The sequence below is a fragment of the Phaethon aethereus genome, assembly GCF_964289735.1.
Source record: "Phaethon aethereus genome assembly, chromosome: 23".
Taxonomy (NCBI): Eukaryota; Metazoa; Chordata; class Aves; order Phaethontiformes; family Phaethontidae; genus Phaethon; species Phaethon aethereus.
Genome location: NC_138599.1, coordinates 1067400 through 1084337, shown reverse-complemented (window position 1 = coordinate 1084337; position 16938 = coordinate 1067400). Strand labels below are relative to the sequence as shown.

The 16938-nt window shown below is 53.9% G+C and overlaps 2 protein-coding genes across 2 annotated transcripts in view; one reads left to right on the top strand and one right to left on the bottom strand.

Moving 5' to 3' along the window:
* Positions 1-155: 155 nt before the first annotated feature.
* On the top strand, positions 156-12016 carry TMPRSS5 (transmembrane serine protease 5; the record flags this gene model as incomplete). Its single annotated transcript, XM_082009935.1, has 14 exons — positions 156-176; positions 1096-1185; positions 7073-7202; positions 7412-7519; positions 7822-7926; positions 8308-8530; positions 8854-8967; positions 9167-9210; positions 9353-9515; positions 9627-9805; positions 10182-10280; positions 10585-10727; positions 11110-11262; positions 11909-12016. The coding sequence occupies 14 exons, from the start codon at positions 156-158 to the stop codon at positions 12014-12016; spliced, it is 1680 nt and encodes a 559-aa protein (XP_081866061.1).
* A 1370-nt stretch (positions 12017-13386) lies between these two features.
* Positions 13387-16938, bottom strand: part of ZW10 (zw10 kinetochore protein) — a gene marked incomplete at both ends in the record, with an annotated part of 8930 nt that continues 5378 nt past the window's right edge. Inside the window, 4 exon segments of the mRNA XM_082009933.1 lie at positions 13387-13507; positions 14522-14724; positions 15751-15882; positions 16380-16510. Coding sequence (XP_081866059.1) covers positions 13387-13507; positions 14522-14724; positions 15751-15882; positions 16380-16510 — 587 coding nt within the window.

The following is a 16938-nucleotide window of genomic DNA, read 5'->3' as shown; positions in this document are numbered from 1 at the left end:
ATGAAACTGTTTTATCCCTGACATCTTCAAATTCTGCATTTATTAGCCGATGGATGAGAATCCAGGGCCCAGTCGTCTTCTGACTGTCAGTCCTCTGAAGAAGCACAAAAGCATGAGTAGCAAATAACACTGCATCTTACAAGTTGCCTGTGAGGATGGCGGTCATAAACCAGAAGGTACAGAAAATGAAAATACGCTGCTCAAGGTTAGTATTGAGTTTCTCATCGTTTCTCATAGTTACAGCTTCCAGGGGAGCCAGGACACGTTTCTCTCTGCTCGTCTGAAGCAAGAGATGAGAAAACAGGCTGCAGAACTGCCTGGCTCATAGCATTTCTCTGCTGTAATAGGTAATTTTCTTTTCCAGGCTTTAATTTAGCTTAGTCTCTGGCCTTTTGCTTTATATCCAGCAGGATGTCTGTTCTTACATGGGTGGCACAGGTGTCTGAAGGAAACGACAGTCAAGAGACCTCATCTTCCCCAAGATGTGGGAACGTGGGAGGGCGGTGAGGGCAGATGTGTGTTCAGAGGACCTGTGAGTTGTCACCCTTTCCCTTAGAAGTCTAGGCATTTGCTCATCTGGAGCAAGTGCCTCTGGTTTCGGCAGCGTGCGAGGCTTCTGCCCATGCCCCGGACCTGGGGAAGGTGGTACCGTCCCTGCAGAGAGCTGCCCCTAAATTGTCTCCACTTGCTTCATGTGGTGCCAGCTGCTTTCTAAATAAGTGATGGTATCAGGTTATTACAGCAGTTCCTCTATTCAATTCCTTCTACAGGGAAACTTGTTTTCCTGAAATTGCCTTCTCCCAACTCTGTAGCCTTTAGGTAGCAAATTGCCTCAGGAGAGAGGCCGGAGCAGGGCAGCGGCCGGTTTCCGCTGTGCGTGCATCTCCGTGCCGCGGGGGGAGACGCATCACGCCAGTCGCTGCCGCCGGGTCGAGGGCTGCCCGAGAGCGGGAGCCGCGCACCGCGGCGGGGACGCTGCTTGTGGAGGGAGTCCGGCACGGGCCGGCATTCGGCTGGCGAGCAGGTCCGCAGGACCTGGCATGCGGCGTGACCTGGGGGGTAGCTTCCCAAAAACATTTTCTCTCCCGCTTTCAGTGCGTGGGGCTGCCCACGCTCCATGTCCCTGCCCAAACGCTGAGTCTTATCAGCGTGATCCTGGTCTCACGGAGAACGACTGATAAGCGGGCAAGTACTCGCCCATGGCCATAAGTGAAGTACAGGTCCCGTCATGCGGAGCGAACCTACGAGGCTGCAGACGTCCATCCGGACTTCTGGACGGAACGGGAAGGACGAGCTAACCCGCCATGTGTGGAAGCTCTTGGGTCAACCCTTTCCCTCCTGCCTGCGGCAACCTCTGGGCTTCTGAGTCAGGCGCCAGGGCAGATCCAAACCGCTAGGCAAGGTGGCCCAGAGCGGGTACCGGGAGCCGGCAGCAATGAGGGAGGCAATTTACTCTTCCTTTCTGGGCATTAGTGGTCACCAGGTGCATGCCCCAGCCTTTTCCTCGGCTAGTGTTGAGCTGCTTAACGATTTACGTTACGCAGGACTTTATTCCCTGTCTTTGGGATGATTGCTTCAACAACGGAGGATCTGAGACAAACCATTACAATGAGCGACGTGGTGACGACGTGTCAAGCTTAGAGTAACAACTTTTTATGCTGTGGAAACGTCCAAATAGGACTGGATCTTTCTGTGGAATATGGAAAGATGTGCAGCTCCATTAAACGGGCAAATGCATACAGGTAATAAACATGGTAAATACGTACAGGATAAGCTATCTTCCTTCACGTCAGTAAATCCCACTGCCTAAGGTTAAAAAGAGTCCTAGTGAGTAATTTCCCGTTATGAGGCTTGGGATATCGGCCTCTCTTGGAGAGAAGATGTGAGGCGAGAGGGGTGGTTAGTCGGATCTGGTCTGGCAGCTCTTATTTCCTATGATGACCTGAGTCTGAGATCAAACTCCGCCGTGACTGCAACGGCAGGTCTAGGGCAAGCTGCCTGACCTTCCTTCCAGAGATACCCAAATCCTGTTAGAGATGGTCATAAATGGGGCTGGGGACAGGCAGATAGTGGTGAAAAAGGGTTAGGAGACACTTGGGGTCTGTGGGGGTTGGAAGGCTTTTGGGAGTTTATTAATACTGTGTTTAGTCACCACAGCGTCACTGCTGGGAAAACACAGTCCGGGCATCCAGGACTCATCATCCCTTACGAGATTTGGCAGACTGCTACCGGGATTAGGCAGGTGTTAGGCTGTTGCTTTTGGCCATTTCTCTCATTACAGGCTTGCAGCAGCTGCCTTCTCTCCCAGAGAAGCACTTTCATTAGATAGGAGACGAAAGGGAGAAAGACAAGAAATGAGGTAAGGAAGGAAATGATCCAACAGAAGGCAAGAGGCCCGGGCGGCGGGATGCCCTGAGGTGGCGGCCACGTTGCCTCCTTCCGTCTCACGAGAGCACCCTGTAGAGCACTGGGCACAGCCCTGTTTGGGCCAGGGCGGGAGCAATCCAGGGATTTTTGTCAGCTTTCCCGCAAAGAGACGCCAGGCATACGCGGGGCAGGGCGGACGCAAGCCTTCGCCCCTGCGGAGCTCCGGACTCTTCAGCGTTCTTCAGAGCCGCCGGCGCGAAGCTTCCTTGGGCCGCCGCTGGCAGCGGTGCCTGAAAAGCTGCTCCGCCGGGCCGCGAGCGGCAGGAGAGGCCGGGGTCTCCCCTGCAGCCCCCGGGAGCCGGGTGGGAGCTCCCGCAGTTGCGCTCGCGTGCTCAGCACGCCCGAGTCTCTCCCGCTCCTCGGTTAATCGTAGGAGCGCAGCCTCCCGCCCGGCACCGGCTCGCGCTGCCGCGGCGCGCCTCTGCCCTCCCCTCGAACGCGGCGCTTGCCCGGCGAGCGCTTGCTCGTCGCACCGTCTCTCGCGGCACCAGCTCCCCTTGGCGCGTAGTTTTATGCCACGATTTCTACCAAGCGGACGGAACGGGCGGGATACCCTGGATGAAATAGATGATGTTCCTCGCCCCCCTCCACCCCTGCCCCCAGCTGCTGCAGAGCTTTTTGCAGTGTGGGAGTAAGAGATTGAATGTGCTGTTGTCCTAGATCAAATCAATCCTGCCTTGCTTGATGTTTGCTTGGCTGCTTTTTATTGGATCTCCTCTCCCTGAGTTCCCCCGGGGTAAGGACGGAGATTTTTTTCAGACTTGCAGGGTTTTGCACGGGTAGTCTGCGACTTCGGTGCTTCATATGGAGGAACTTAAACACCGAGTCTCCCTTGGGGCACAGACCAGGAGCTTACCTGCTGCTGTTCGAAAGGCAAGCTCGCTTGGCACCCGTAAGGAAGACGCCTCACTTGGGTGCAGTCTGAGACATTGAATCCAGCGAATATTGCTGGGAGCTCCCAGCCCTAATTAAAACTGAACTGCTGTTTTGCTGCTGCCAGGGCTGTCCAGCTGTGACTGTCCGCATGGGAGAGCTCAGAGCCTGCAGGAAGGCTTCTGAAACAACTTGAGACAAGAGGCAGAACCTGTATCAATGAGAAATGCTTTAAAGCCTGATGAGAGAAACTGATTTTCACCCCCCGCCCAACACTGTTTTGGAGGCTTGGGGTCCCTCTGGCAAAATCCTCAAGGAGGAGCTCAGCTTTTGTATGGGAAAGGATGGAGCAATCTGAGCACAGGCTAAAACAAAGAATTAAAGTACGAGCTATTCAGCAACTGGCTGTTAAAGCTGCGCTGAAAATTTCATGTATTGGGCATGTGGGCTAAAACTCACCCCAGGGTGAAAGCGTGTTGGGAGGAGACTGGTTCTCCGTTCGTTTGTCCTGCACCCAGCACACAAGGGCACAGTTTGTGCCGCTACCACAAAACCCCCGGCAGCAGCCGCGATCCATATCCATGAAGTCCCTGGTAACGCAGAGCCGAAGAGCCGCAGCGTCCAGGGCAGCCCCTCTTCCCAGGCCGTGCTGTGGCTGGGTCGCAGACCGCTCGCGGGGAGCGGGCTGCGAGACCCCCGCAGCACCTGGTGCGGAGCAGCTGGCTCGAAGGGCCGAGCTCTGGGCTTGCTCTGGATTCGTATCCCAGCTGGGAAGTGCCCGGCAGCCTCCGAGTCGAGTTTGGAGAAGAATGCATCGGGGTCAGGTGTTCAAGGTGCGATTTTCTGTGCCAGTACCTGGCCCTTTCTTTCTAATCGCAGCGGAACTAAGTGGAGAGAATTTTTGCTTCTTGCTCTACAAGTTCAAAATGTCACTTGACAACTGTAGGCCAGATCTTCGCGTTGCTGTGCTGTGACTTTGTCGGCTTTGGTGTTCGAGCAGCACGAGCCAACATCTGGCTTGTTGCTCTGCGGCTCTCGGGTGGGAAAAGGGATTTCGATGGGAATAAGTTAGAAAAACGGTAAAGGAAACGTCTTATGCTTCACAGCAGCTGTGCCACTTGTCAGGGGTTCATGTAACACGTGGGCCTTTCGGTGGCTGTCAATGTCATCACTACTGCTGCTTTTTTATTTTGCTTTTCTAAAGAACCACAGAAAAATGAGGAAAACTAGGAGGAAAAAGCTACAACGCTGTTCTCCTTCCTACTGTTCTCATCTGTGCGCCAATGTTTAATTTTGAAAGCTCTCATTTTAGTCACTATGTTTTTTATTTGCGGGCAAGCAGAATTGGTGGAAATATTGATCATCTTCTAATGAGTTTTAAAAGAAAAAATGAGCGTGACTCAGCAGCACGGTAGTATAGGCCGATTGATGTGTCTTACTTCTTTTAACTGCCACTGCTGTATCATTTTGGAATTTGCTCTGTTTCACCATTTTCCTTGCACAGACCGATACCCGCTCATTGCGTTTTGTTGCTTGGAGGGAAGGCGTTTGCGTTTTGCTGGCTGTGGTCACAGCTTGCATCTTCATTTAACTTTGGCAAAGGTCGGCTTTCCAACCGCCCCAGGGCTTGGGATGCTCGGAGGGGGCTGACCTGGGCTGGCCCTGCAGCCACCTTGGGCTGGTGCTCGGCAGCAGAGGGCTCTCGGGCTGGTTCCTGCACGCCGGGTGTCTCCCGCTGGTGCTCCCTGGTCCTCCAGCACCATCTGCAGTCCTCGCAGGCTGAGGAGACGCTCCAGTGCCACCAGGTACAGCCCCGCCACTGAGCCAAGGTTGTGATTTGGGGCGCTTCTGCAGCCTTGTCCATTGCCTCTCAGCTCTGGCCTGATCGCTAAATGGGGTGGGGGGGCTGGAGAAAAAAAAATCCACACCAAAAAAACCCCAAAAAACCCCCCCAAAAACAAACAGTTTCCACAGCAGCCGGGTGGTTGCAAGGCTGTCAAAGGAGCCCACCTCAGGGATGGCGAGTGGCATTGCAGCATGCGGCTCCCGTGGTGCTGGCATGTCTGCCTGCTCTCCGGGAGCCCGTGGCCGCGCCTGCTGCTCGGCACGGCTTAGGTTGTGGTAGAGCGCACACGGTGCTGCTCATCGACAGCACGAAACCTCCGCCTGAACCGGCGAGGCAGGGCTGTCACGAAATATTCATAGGAGTTTCCTTGAGTAAATAGCATTAAAAATTCATTGACATTTGTGAGCGGGCTCCAGTCAGGGCGGTCTCTAGTGCCAGGCAGGCAAGAGGCAGGTTCGCCCAAGGCGGGTTGTGTGTTCCGCTGCTCTGAGCTTGGCCTCTGCCTCCAGCCGAACGGGTGAGCTCTCGTAGCCTCGGCTGTGGCTACTTCATCTGTTGCCCGGGCATCCCTGAGCTTCGGCGTGGTTTTCCCCTCGCTCTCCTGGGTAACGCAAGGGCGGCGATCCCGGTCCTGTCCCTGCCCGGTTCCCGTCCAGCCCAGCGTGCCCGCTGGGGTCTAGCAGCCCTCACCGGCCTCGGGCGCGACGACTGCGGTGGAGCATCTGCTGGGTCAGAGGAAAAAGAGCGGACGCGGCAGCGCAAGCGATTTCTGTTCACCTCTGCTGCGAGAGCTCTGCGTTGGTAAGAAGAGCACCTCGTGCCCCAGCATGGGACAGCCGGTACCCAAGCCACGGGTCAGAAAGTATTCCCTTCCCGCAGGGGGCCGGCCTGGCATCTTTCAGCAGCAAGGAATTGCGTGGAAAATCAGAAGCCGAACTGAGAGCCGCTGTTTGATCTTTATTGCTCTGTGTGCGACAGCCAAAAGACCACAGGGAAAATCCAGCACCGGGGGAGGTGGGGCTGTTTCCCTGGAGGTCTCCATGCACACGGGGTGGGGAGAGCATCGCTGAGTATCGGGGGCCACCGGCCCTCGCCAGCGCATCCCTAACGCAGCGTGTGGGCAGGGAAGTTGTCCTTCACGCGTCGCAGCTGGCAGGCACTTGGCTTGAGATGTGAGGGTGATGAAGAGCTGCCGCAGGCTCTTTTCTGCTCTTTTTCCAGCTTAGGACACTTTCTTCCCCAGGGTCTTGTGTCCCTGAACGTAGCCGCTAAGACGGAGCGGTTGGTCAGCGGCCTTCCCCCGCCCGTGCCAGGGTCTGTCCGTGCCTCGGCGCCCGCCGCCGGCCGGCCTGTGGCCCCCCGCTCGCACCGCCGGCCCGGGGGCTGCCGCCGCTCCTCGGCGGCCCTCGGTGCTTCTCGTATGGCAGCTGAGCGAAACCACGGGAGGGGTAAGGGGGGGCAGCAGGTGGAAGGGGGGTTTGAGAGCTGAGGCCGCTCAGCAGCTGCTGATGTGGCTCGCAGCGAGCCGGCGAGGCACGGGAGCGTTCCCCTGGGGCTCCCCGGCCTGGGCGGCGCGCGCCCGTGGGGGGCTGCCGAGCAACCGCCCCCACCCGCTGCGAGGGCCTTGTCAGCCGGGAGGGGGGGCCTGAAACAAGGAGGGCCTTCGGCGTGGCCGCGGGCGCTGTGCGGCGCGCGTGCACGGCACCGTGCGGAGGGAAACCCGAGCTGGTTCGCGGGAGACCCTTGCGCTTGGCTCCCGGGGCTCGGCCGCCGCTCCGTGCCGCCATGGTGAGAAGTGCTTCCTCGCCGTCCCCCCTGCTGCAGCAGCCGGCCTGGGCAGCGGTGTCGGCGCTTGACGCTTGTCCCCCTCCACGAGAGCTGGCCTGTGTGGCTGACCTGCTCCCGGGACTCCGCGCCTTTCCCTAGAGCCCAGCCTTAGCGGAGCGGCTCCCCGACAACCCGCCTCGCGCCCAGGAGGACGCCGCGCAAAGCCGCAAGAGCCCGACAGTGGAGCCGAGGAGGGAAGCGAGGAGGACCCGGGCCTGCCCGGGATGCGGTGGGTGAGCTCTTTATGGGCTTTGGGAACAGGGGGGCTCTCCGAGTCTCAACCTCCTGCAGAGCCTGTGGCCTTGGCTGGCTTCCTCCTGGCATTGCGGGAAAGGACTGGGCGAGTCCTGGGAACAGGCGCGTAACCGCCCAGGGGCTGGTAGTGCTGTGAGACAGATGAGACCACGTTAATCCTCTCTCCTCCTCTGTTTCTTAAAGATTCTGCTAATGCATCTCTCAAAACTCTCTGCACCGTCAGGAGGCTGTTCCTGCTGCTCGGGGCCGCTGGGCTGCTGGCGGGGACAGCAGTGGGGGCATGGCTCCTAGGTCAGTGTCTGCTGCGGGACGGCCCTGCTGCCGCGGGCAGGGCCAGCCGCCGCGGGCGAGCGACTTTGGGGCGCCAGCAGCAGAGGCGGCAGCGGCGGGGACCTGTGGCTTGGGTCGGGGGGACATGGCTGGTGTGGGCTCTGCTGGTGGCTGTGGTCCCAGTAGCAAGCTGCAGCTGTGCCCGTTGAGAGGCTTTTCGCCTCTTCCAGTGGGCAGTGCAGGATCGTTCACGACACCGTGCATCCTCGGATGCTGCCCGGGCTGTGTGAGTCCACCTCCACCCCCTTCTCTGTTTCCTGAAGTGAAACACCTGAAAAAGCCTCAGCCAGACCAGGGCTTCACCCTGCTGCAGGAGCCAGATGCGGTCCCCGCGTGCAGTGACGGTGAAGAGGACGACGCCGTGGTCCGTGGGGCTCCCAGAAGAGGTTTCTGTCTTTGCTCGCTGCCATAGAGGATGGGGAGAGGGGAGCGGTGTGCAGGACAGTGCCTGCCAAGCCCTGCAAGAACAGAAAAGATGCTCTTTAGCAAGAAATATCTCCTGCTGATCCACTAGCTTCTTCCAGCTGTATTTTGCGATTGTCTCGCTTTGCTTTGAAGTCCCGCTGCATTCCCCAGAGTTACGGCTTCGTTGCGTGGAGTCATCCGACAGCGAAGGCAACTCTTGCCGGACTCCTTTGCATGCAGTCACTCAGCAGAGCTGCCATGCAGGCACTGGAAGATGCAGATACAGTTTCTAATTGCTTTCTCTGGGGCTTTGGGGTTTGGTTGGGTGGGTTTTTTTGCTTTAGGCGTGTATTACCAGCCACGGTGCTGGCCCTGCACAAAACACTGCAAGGAAGGGAGCTTGCAGGTTGTCTCTAATGGAATGGCTTTAGTGTCTTTCAGAATAAACGTGGCAAACTCCTTGCTGGAAGCAGAGGTGGAGGGCCGTCCTGGCTGGCTCCTGGCATGCCACGAGCACTGGAGTCTCTCCCTGGGCACCCTGCTCTGCCGGCAGCTCGGGTATCTCAGGTGGGCATGGCAGAGGCGGCCGCTTCGACCCCTGCTCGCCCTTTTCCCGCGGGGGATGACCGTGGCAAAAGCCGGTGCTCGAAGGCTGGGAGGTTTGTCAGGGCAGCAGTGCCGGATCGCATGGCTCCCTGGTGAACGCAGGGCGGGAAGTGGGGCTCGGCTGGCGTGGGGACCTGCGAGAAGAGCTGCAGAAGATCCTCCCTGACAAGGAGGTTCATTCCTGGCTGCCAGGGACTGTTGTTCCCGTGGCAGGGTTACGTTCCTGACCCCCTAGCAGGTCAGGAATGTTCCCTTCCTGGGGACACTTACTTGTCCTTCTGCAGAATGACCCATCAGAAGGGAGTGAACCTGACGGACGTCAAGGTGAACGACACACAGGAGTTCATTCAGGTGAGATCCCACCAGGAAGGCAGCCTGGAAGACATGTGGCAGGTCAGGTAAGGGCAGCTCTGGGAGACACAGAGTTTGCTGGTGGGGCTGAAACAGGCGTTTTTTTCAGGCTTAAGAGCATAGGAAACCATCCTGGTGCTGTGCAGTAAGCAGCCCCTCTGGGGACTGCCACAGCTCCTGGAGCTCCTGAGTGCTCCGGGGACTTTGGTTCATGTCTATTCTGACCAGAGGCTTATTCCCACGCAGGAGCCGCTGTGAATCGGGTCGAGTTGTGGCTCTGAAGTGCTCAGGTGAGTGCCCCTCTCCCCTCCTGCGTCCCCGGGATCTCTGCCTGGACCTAGCTGTTTCTTCGCTCCCGCTTCCCTCACCCTCCCACGTGCGGGTCTGGCTCCTGGAGCTTTGCCTAAGCCGCGCTCCCCGGCCGCCTTGCAGAGTGCGGGCTGCGCCCCGGCGCTGCGCGGGTGGTCGGGGGGGCGGCCGCGCCCGCAGGGCGCTGGCCCTGGCAGGTCAGCCTGTACCGCGGCTCCCGGCACCGCTGCGGAGGCTCCGTGCTGGCACGCGAATGGATCGTCACGGCGGCTCACTGCGTGCGCAGGTAGCTCCGGGCTCTCCCGTGCCCAGCCTCGGAGGCGCTGCGTCGCCGCTCTCGTCCCAGGCCTTGGCGCTCGTTGGCCCGCGGTACGAGGCACGCTGTGTTTCCGCTCAGTTACAGGCAGCTTCAAGCCTCCGCCTGGCTGGTTTTCGCAGGCGTTGTCACCCACGGCTCGATCAAGCAGGAGGCCGGGGTATTGGTAAGGAAAATAATTTACCACCCGCTTTATGATGACGATAGCCTCGACTACGACATTGCTCTGCTGAAGCTCCAAGCCCCCCTGAATTTCTCAGGTAAGATGCTGTTGTGTCCTCCTCCCATCTGTGGAGGTGTCTGTCGTATCCCACAATTAAGCAATGGCCGAAACCCAGCCTCTTCTGAACCTGCCGTTTCAGAGCAGCTCTTTAAGGATATCCAGCCTGGCACCTGGGAGGCAACGCGCACGGCAGCGCGGTGTTTGGAACTATGCCAGAGCTGTGAATTACTGGGAAAGCGGCTGTGGGAGCTGAAGGCTCCAGAGCGCCTGGCCCGAGAGCCTTTCACTGCGACGTGCCAGGCTGAGCGGCTCTGCGGGCTGATGGCTCCGCAGCCCTTCCCCGGCTGCTCGTGCTCGGCACAGCACGAAGCTGTCCCTGCTGGCTTGGCACTCACCCATCGCCTTCTTACCAGGTGCCGTCCGTGCTGTGTGTCTGCCGCCCTCCCGCCGGGACCTCTTCCAGGGCACGCAGTGTTGGGTCTCCGGCTGGGGCTATACCAGACCAGACCAGGGTAAGCTCCCACCTCGTCCCTGCTGCTCGGCACTGACGGGGGGCTTTCGCCATGCTCCCCGCCGGCCCTGTCCAGCCCCTTCCGTGCCGCATGTGATCTTGCAAATGCCACCTCCTGCCTTCATCCCATCCCTGCTCCAGCAGCTCTGCACCCCACATCCGCAGCTGGGGGCCCAGCCGTGTTTAATCCCACAGGGTAATCCCATCTTCCCTATCTTCTGACTTCTCCAGCTCATGCCCTGCTCTTCCCCTTTTGCTCCCTGCAGGTCTTGTTTCCCTTCTGACTTCTCTTTCTCCCTCCCCAGCGCAGGTTACTGAGACGCTGCAGGAAGCACTCGTTCCCTTAATCGGCACCAAGATGTGCAATAGCTCGTGCATGTACTCGGGCGAGATCACTGCCAGGATGCTGTGTGCCGGCTACGCGCGTGGGAGAACAGACGCGTGCCAGGTAACGGGAGGGAGCGACTGGCACACGCTGGGTGCGCGTGGCGGGTGTGGAAAGGACCGATACGTTGTGCTCCGGAAAACGCTGGGTTTTGTGGCAATAGCTTGCAGTAAACAGTCTGTGAGGGGTAGTGCTGGGCCCGTTGCATCTTGCGCTGCAGCGTGGAGCCCGCAGCGCCCGGTGCGTCGGCGTTGGGCTGAGATTTGGCTATCTGTATAGAAGGAACGCAGAAGCCTTGCAGGGAGGCACATGCTGCTTCTTGTACCCACCTCTCTGCTGCTTGTACGGCTGATGGAACAAAGCCGCGTGGGAGAAGCCAGCCTGCTCCGTGTCCCGGCTGCCAGTGGGGCAGAGCTGCGTCGTTAGACCTTACTCTGTCTTGCAGGGCGACAGTGGCGGCCCCCTGGTCTGCCAGGATGAATTTGCATGGCGCTTGGTGGGCATCGTGAGCTGGGGCCGGGGCTGTGCCGAACCCAGCCACCCTGGGGTTTATACCAATGTGGCTCAGCTCCTGCCATGGATTTATCACACCACTGAGGTAAGCTGGAGCAAAGGCGGGCGTATGTTCAGCCTGACCCACAGCCACGCATGTTGCATAGACAAATCCTAACACTAGCATTCCGTTTTCACTCTTTCCTTCACTACCCTATGCTCACCCTTGATGCGGGAACCTCTGGGGGAACCTCTTTTATGGTACTGATTCCTATTTATCTTTCTTTTTTTGACTAGTTCTACTAGAAACAAGGCAAGGAGAGACTTCACAGAGCACCACTTTGCCCCTTTCCACATAGTAAGTGGAGAACGGTTGAGGACTAATTCATATGGTGTTAATATAACCCTAAGGGAATCCCCAGACAACACTAGAAGACGCGCTCAGTATAAATAGTTTATTAAAGAAAATAGCAAATTACATTTCTGTGAACAATCCACATGGGAGAAGTGGTGTTTTTCAAAATATGCGGGTTTTTTGATTGCCGTGTGTAAAGAGGCAGGGGATCCCATGAGATGCAAGTGCTACGGGAACACTCGCAGCCTTCAGGTAAATTACTTGGAGGGGAAGAAAAGGCTGGAGTTTGAAGTGGCAGTCAGATTTTGCTTCGATACCTCCCTTCCTTGCTGCATTCCCATGTGCTGGGCTCAGCCTAACTGCCAATTTGAATGCATCTGCCCTCTCCCTATGCCAGTTAAAGCCAGAAACAGAAGGGTCTCCTCACCACCTGCCGTGGCTGTGCTCGGCTGCCATGGCCAGCAGAACGGCCCTTCAGTTCCGCAGTGATTTAGGTGCAATGTGAAAACCAGCTGTGATTCTTCAGGCCCGGCACAAATGCTTGGAGATGTGTGAACAGAAGTCAGACAAAAGTGCAAATGAAAGGGGGTAGAACAGTAGATAACAGATGAAAACACTAAGCTCTGTGAACAAAACTTCTGTAAGCAGGCTGTAAGCACTACGCGGTAGGAAATGCTTTGTTCCATGTGTGCAGCAACTGGCGCATCTTGGCCTCTGGGTACGTTCTAATGAATGCTCTTGGTGAGCTTTTCAATTAAAAGAAATGTACGTTTCTCAGTCTCAAACATAGCCTTTTGTAATGCCATGAGTGCGCATTTCGTTCCCTTTTCACATTCATTTACACTTCTCTCGCTATTCTTAAAGGACAGAAAATTAATACCAGAAAGACAACAGATGCCAGACCTACCTAGTTCACGCCCAACAAAAAAGGTAAAGGAAGGAGCTGAACTGGCTTGTGCAGTTGGCAAAGTGAGACTGAAAAATTCTAAGTCAGTTTTAAGCTATTTTCCATGAGAAATAAAGCCATGAGGAATTTTGCCATTTGTGCAAAACCCTGTGACTTGATAAACAGTTCACTCAGAAGAGGATCTCAGTCCTGCCCCTGAATTTTTACTCTCTTCAGGGAAACCTGAGGTGGGAAAGAGCAAACTTTGGCACTTCAGCGTTCTTGGAAGGATATCAAAAGCTACCAAAGTCTGTGGGTTTCATACGTAATTTTGCAGGGACAGAAGAGGTAAGACACAAAGGGGCTACATGTCCCCTGATGTAAAACTGCATAGATTAAGATTCACTACTGAGAAATAAAATCCTTCTACAAGACCCTCGAGCAAGCGAGCTTGAGATGACATTATACAGCGCCTTGCATGAGGCCCATTTGACAGCAGTGCCTGTCCTCACGAAGAGATGTTGGATACAAGATTTGATTTATTTCCCTATGCTGGGCTTAACGGGAAGATGAAATCTTACAGAATGCACATTAGCAAACATCACGAAAAGCATCTCTTCTTCACCAGGACTCTACACCCACCAGCTCGTGAAGGAGAACTTCCATCTGGATAGAAACCTCTGGAGAGCATGGCAGGAGATATGAGTTTTCAAGCCCAAACCAGAGGGAGCATAAGCAGTTAGTGTCTGTGTATTGCCCACCTTAGATTTTTTTCTGGTCCCAGACTCACAGAGCCATCCTGTTTTGCCCTACGAACACTGAGCTAGGAAAAGTTTCTTTTCCCTCAGTCAAGCCTCTAGGAAGTACTTACCTAATTCTAAGCTTTTTTACTACCAGTACAAATAAGAAGGGTCAAATCCAAAAAATATTTGAGAGACTCAGTTTGTTCTTGCTTTATCAGAAGATGCAATGTGTAGGAGTAAACAGAGTTACTTAATTTTGGCCAGTGCTGCTGCTCTCCTTTCTGTGTTCTGGAACAAGGCGCGGATCAGACTCTTCACTTCGGCTGCAGAAAATTCAGCTGCAAGAGGCCCCTTCCCATCCGCCCACCTACATGGGAGAGAAAGATCTTTATTTAACCAAACTGCACAGAAACGTCATATTAAAACGAGCCTTCTGCGCACTCGCTAGAGTAGGAAGTCCAAAGGCACAACAGATCCAGCTAGCAGCCCGTTGGCTGTATGCAACTTCAGTCCAGAATTGTTTAGCTAGGTATATAAAGCAACGGGTTGTGAGACTATTTCTGCACTCTTTACAAACTGCACCTTTTCCTCCTCCAAAGTAAGTCTAAAGCCTGTCTGCAAAATTCCCATTCACCTCCCAAACAACAGGAGGAAAAAAAAAAAGTGGTTTATGCCCAGGTGGAAGTAGAGTTGGGAACCTTTGGCGTGTAGCACAGTTCCAACAGCAGCAATGAGCAGGGCAGAGAAGAGCAACTGCCCGCCCTATTGTGCCTTCTCCGTGGCTGGTACCTTTTCAGGTTAGCCTGCTGAGGACGGTATGTTTTCTTGCCATTCAGATGCGTGAGGCAGCTGTGAAGAGGGAATGTCTAGCTTCTGATAATTCGTGCCAACTAAAGTAATAGAAGCAATTATGCACGTGTAATTCAGATGGACCCCCCTTGCAAGCTAAAAGAAACAAGAAACAGCATCTAACAAGCAGAGGCCAATCGTGTGGAACCACTGCAGCAGCAAGGCACCACTAACGTCAAAAGCAGCTCGCAAAATGCCAGACTGCGTCCTGTGAAACACTTCTGAACTTGGAGAGAAGCCAAGGAGGATGCAAAATCGCTCTGTGGTTGGCTCTCCCATGGCCCCTGGTTTTTCACCGTTGCCTTTTCCTTTGCAGGGGGCAGCTGCATATATGAGCAAGCTTGAAATGGGCTATAAACACACAGCCAAGGAACAGCCCCAGGAGCACTTACGTGATCCTTTTTAACGGTGACCGCCTTTCATCTGAGCAGAGTCCCCCGAGTGCGGTGCCCTGCTGATGTCGGACCCCTTCCCCGCTCCCTGTTACTGAAGTGAAGAACTAACTGAAAAGGAACAAAAGGAAGACACCTACTGATCTACTATTTCTTGGAGATTGGCTTGCAGGATGATCATCAGCTCTTTGAACGTCATCCATTTCTGCACGTAGACTGGAACTTCCTCTTGGTATTTCTTATTTTTCTCGTCTTCGGGTAGTGGGGTAAAAACTTGGGGTCCTTCCTCCACCATGGTCCTACAGAGGGAGTACAACCTATCTGCATCCTCTGCAGAGATATCCTAGAATTGAACAAATGTGAACAGGGGAGCAGTTAGATATATTTATGGAGTGCCAAGCAGTAAGTGAAACGAAAAAAAGGCCGTATGCGTGAAGCTGAAAGCAGCGGTTTAGATCATGTTTAACATTCTCGAGTTAATATAACTTATTTCATTAATAGCTATTTTGGCGAGTTCATGGAATCGTAGAATACTGCCTCGGAAAAATGGCTGTGCTTCTGAACAGTGTATCTGAGCACAATAGCAAGCGTTTCGCTGTGAAGCGTGTTACGATGAAGGTCTGAACAGTTTACAAGGAAATGGCTCAGGTATTGCCAGCCCAATGACAAAAACCAAGCTTTTTTGGCAGGCACACCCTGAGCAAGCGTCCTGTAAACTAGCTGTTACAGGAAAAGAGGACGTATTGGCCTAATGCACAGTGGCTCTTTGGATGTAACTACGACTAGAACAGATGCACTAACATATGCCTATCATTTACTGTGAAAACATCTTTTAATTAAGAAACGTCACAGCATAGTTGTACTTGACCTAACGGAACCTGACAATCACTTAAACACAGTGCCGGGAGTCGAATGGAGATTTAAGCAGGAAAGAATTTCAGTTTGGAATGCCACGGGTATTTTGGCACCTGGTGCCTAAATAGGATGGAGAGGTTCCATAGAGATGCGCAGATAGAAAGCGCTGGAGACAACAGTTAACTCCTGTACCCTGAACAAAGAAAGAGATCGATTGATAGAAAAGTTTATAGTAGGAGTGACACACCTAAATCCAAATTAAGATGAAATCACAGCTGCTTCCCTGACTCTCCCCTTGACTAGAGTCATGGTATCGCTGTAAGAGTATATATGGTCTCCAACTGGATGCAAGTTATTGGTATCTTGAACGCTTCTCATAGACAGGACCACAATTACAATTTCTGTGAAAGATTACTGTTCCCCTGAAACCTGATCTTGGAAGGAACTTCTAGAGGTCGCGAATGCTAGCTGTTCACACCACCCTATAGCTGCCATGTCCATCTCATGCAGTTACCTCTAGGGCAGCAATCCTAGTGACAATCTCTGTGAGAGCTGTGTTCAGTAAAGTTCCCATAGCCTTGCAGTATACGTTCACCGGAAGGACATCTTGCCAGACCTTTCCCAGCCTTTTCAACTGATGCAATACCTGGAAGAGAACAGCTATGCGTTATCTACGTGTTATCAAAAAGAATGTTGAGAGAGGCAGGCACCAAATGATAACGTGACTACATATGGTCAGAAACGAGTTTGAAAGAAGCAAAAGGCAATGAAGTATCCTGCTATGGCGTAGAGCAGACGTTCCTGGGAAAAAATGCAGTGTTTTTGATGAGCCTTAACGCAAACTGAAGGTGTGACAGATCTCCTCCTTGAAAAAGGAAAGCCACTACCAATGTACTATATACAAAAGTTCAAGATGAAGAAGTTTTTCATTTCAACATAGAGCAAGAGGAACTGAACTCGGCATGCTTCAATTTTACAAAAAGACACAGACCCGGGGAAAAAAAAATCATGCCAGAAAATTGTTTTGAAAAGTTCCACTCTGCTGAAACACTGCACAGTTCTCAGGACTGAGATGACATCCTGTACTTGCCAAGGACAGCATCTACAGACAACAGGATATTTGCCTTTAAGTGCTTTGCTTACCTGCCTTATTGCTTTGTTTGCTGCACAGTAATTTTCCTCATCATCCATATTAGAAAAATTCCTGGCACTTGACAGCCTCTCCAGGATTTCTCCTTTCTGCACTCGCATCTGGGCCAGAAAACACTCCATCCCTTTAAGGAGCAAAAACAAGCAGAGAGAAGCGATTAAGCAATTATTAAATTTGCTTTGCCAATTTAGAGACTGTAAGTGCTGACTAATGAACTTGCTATAATATTTTGAAAGGAATTTCCAGTCTCCGAACAGTCTCAAACTTAACCAGGCCCAGTCCCATATTTAGTAAGCTCTTGTACAGCTTGCGTTGCTACAACACTTTTGAAAGAGAGACGAGTAGGAGAATTAACTATGGATGACAGACTCCTGTTAGGCTCTCACAAGCTTATCCCAGAATTTTTTTCCATAAAATAAGCTAAAGAAAGTGTCAAAGGAATGAGCAGCAGATGCCACAACTTCTCAATGGATAATAAACTATTCTTGGAACTACATGCCGGACAAGAAAAGTTGGGTTTCAAAGAGCCAAGCCCTAAAGAGCCATCTTTCT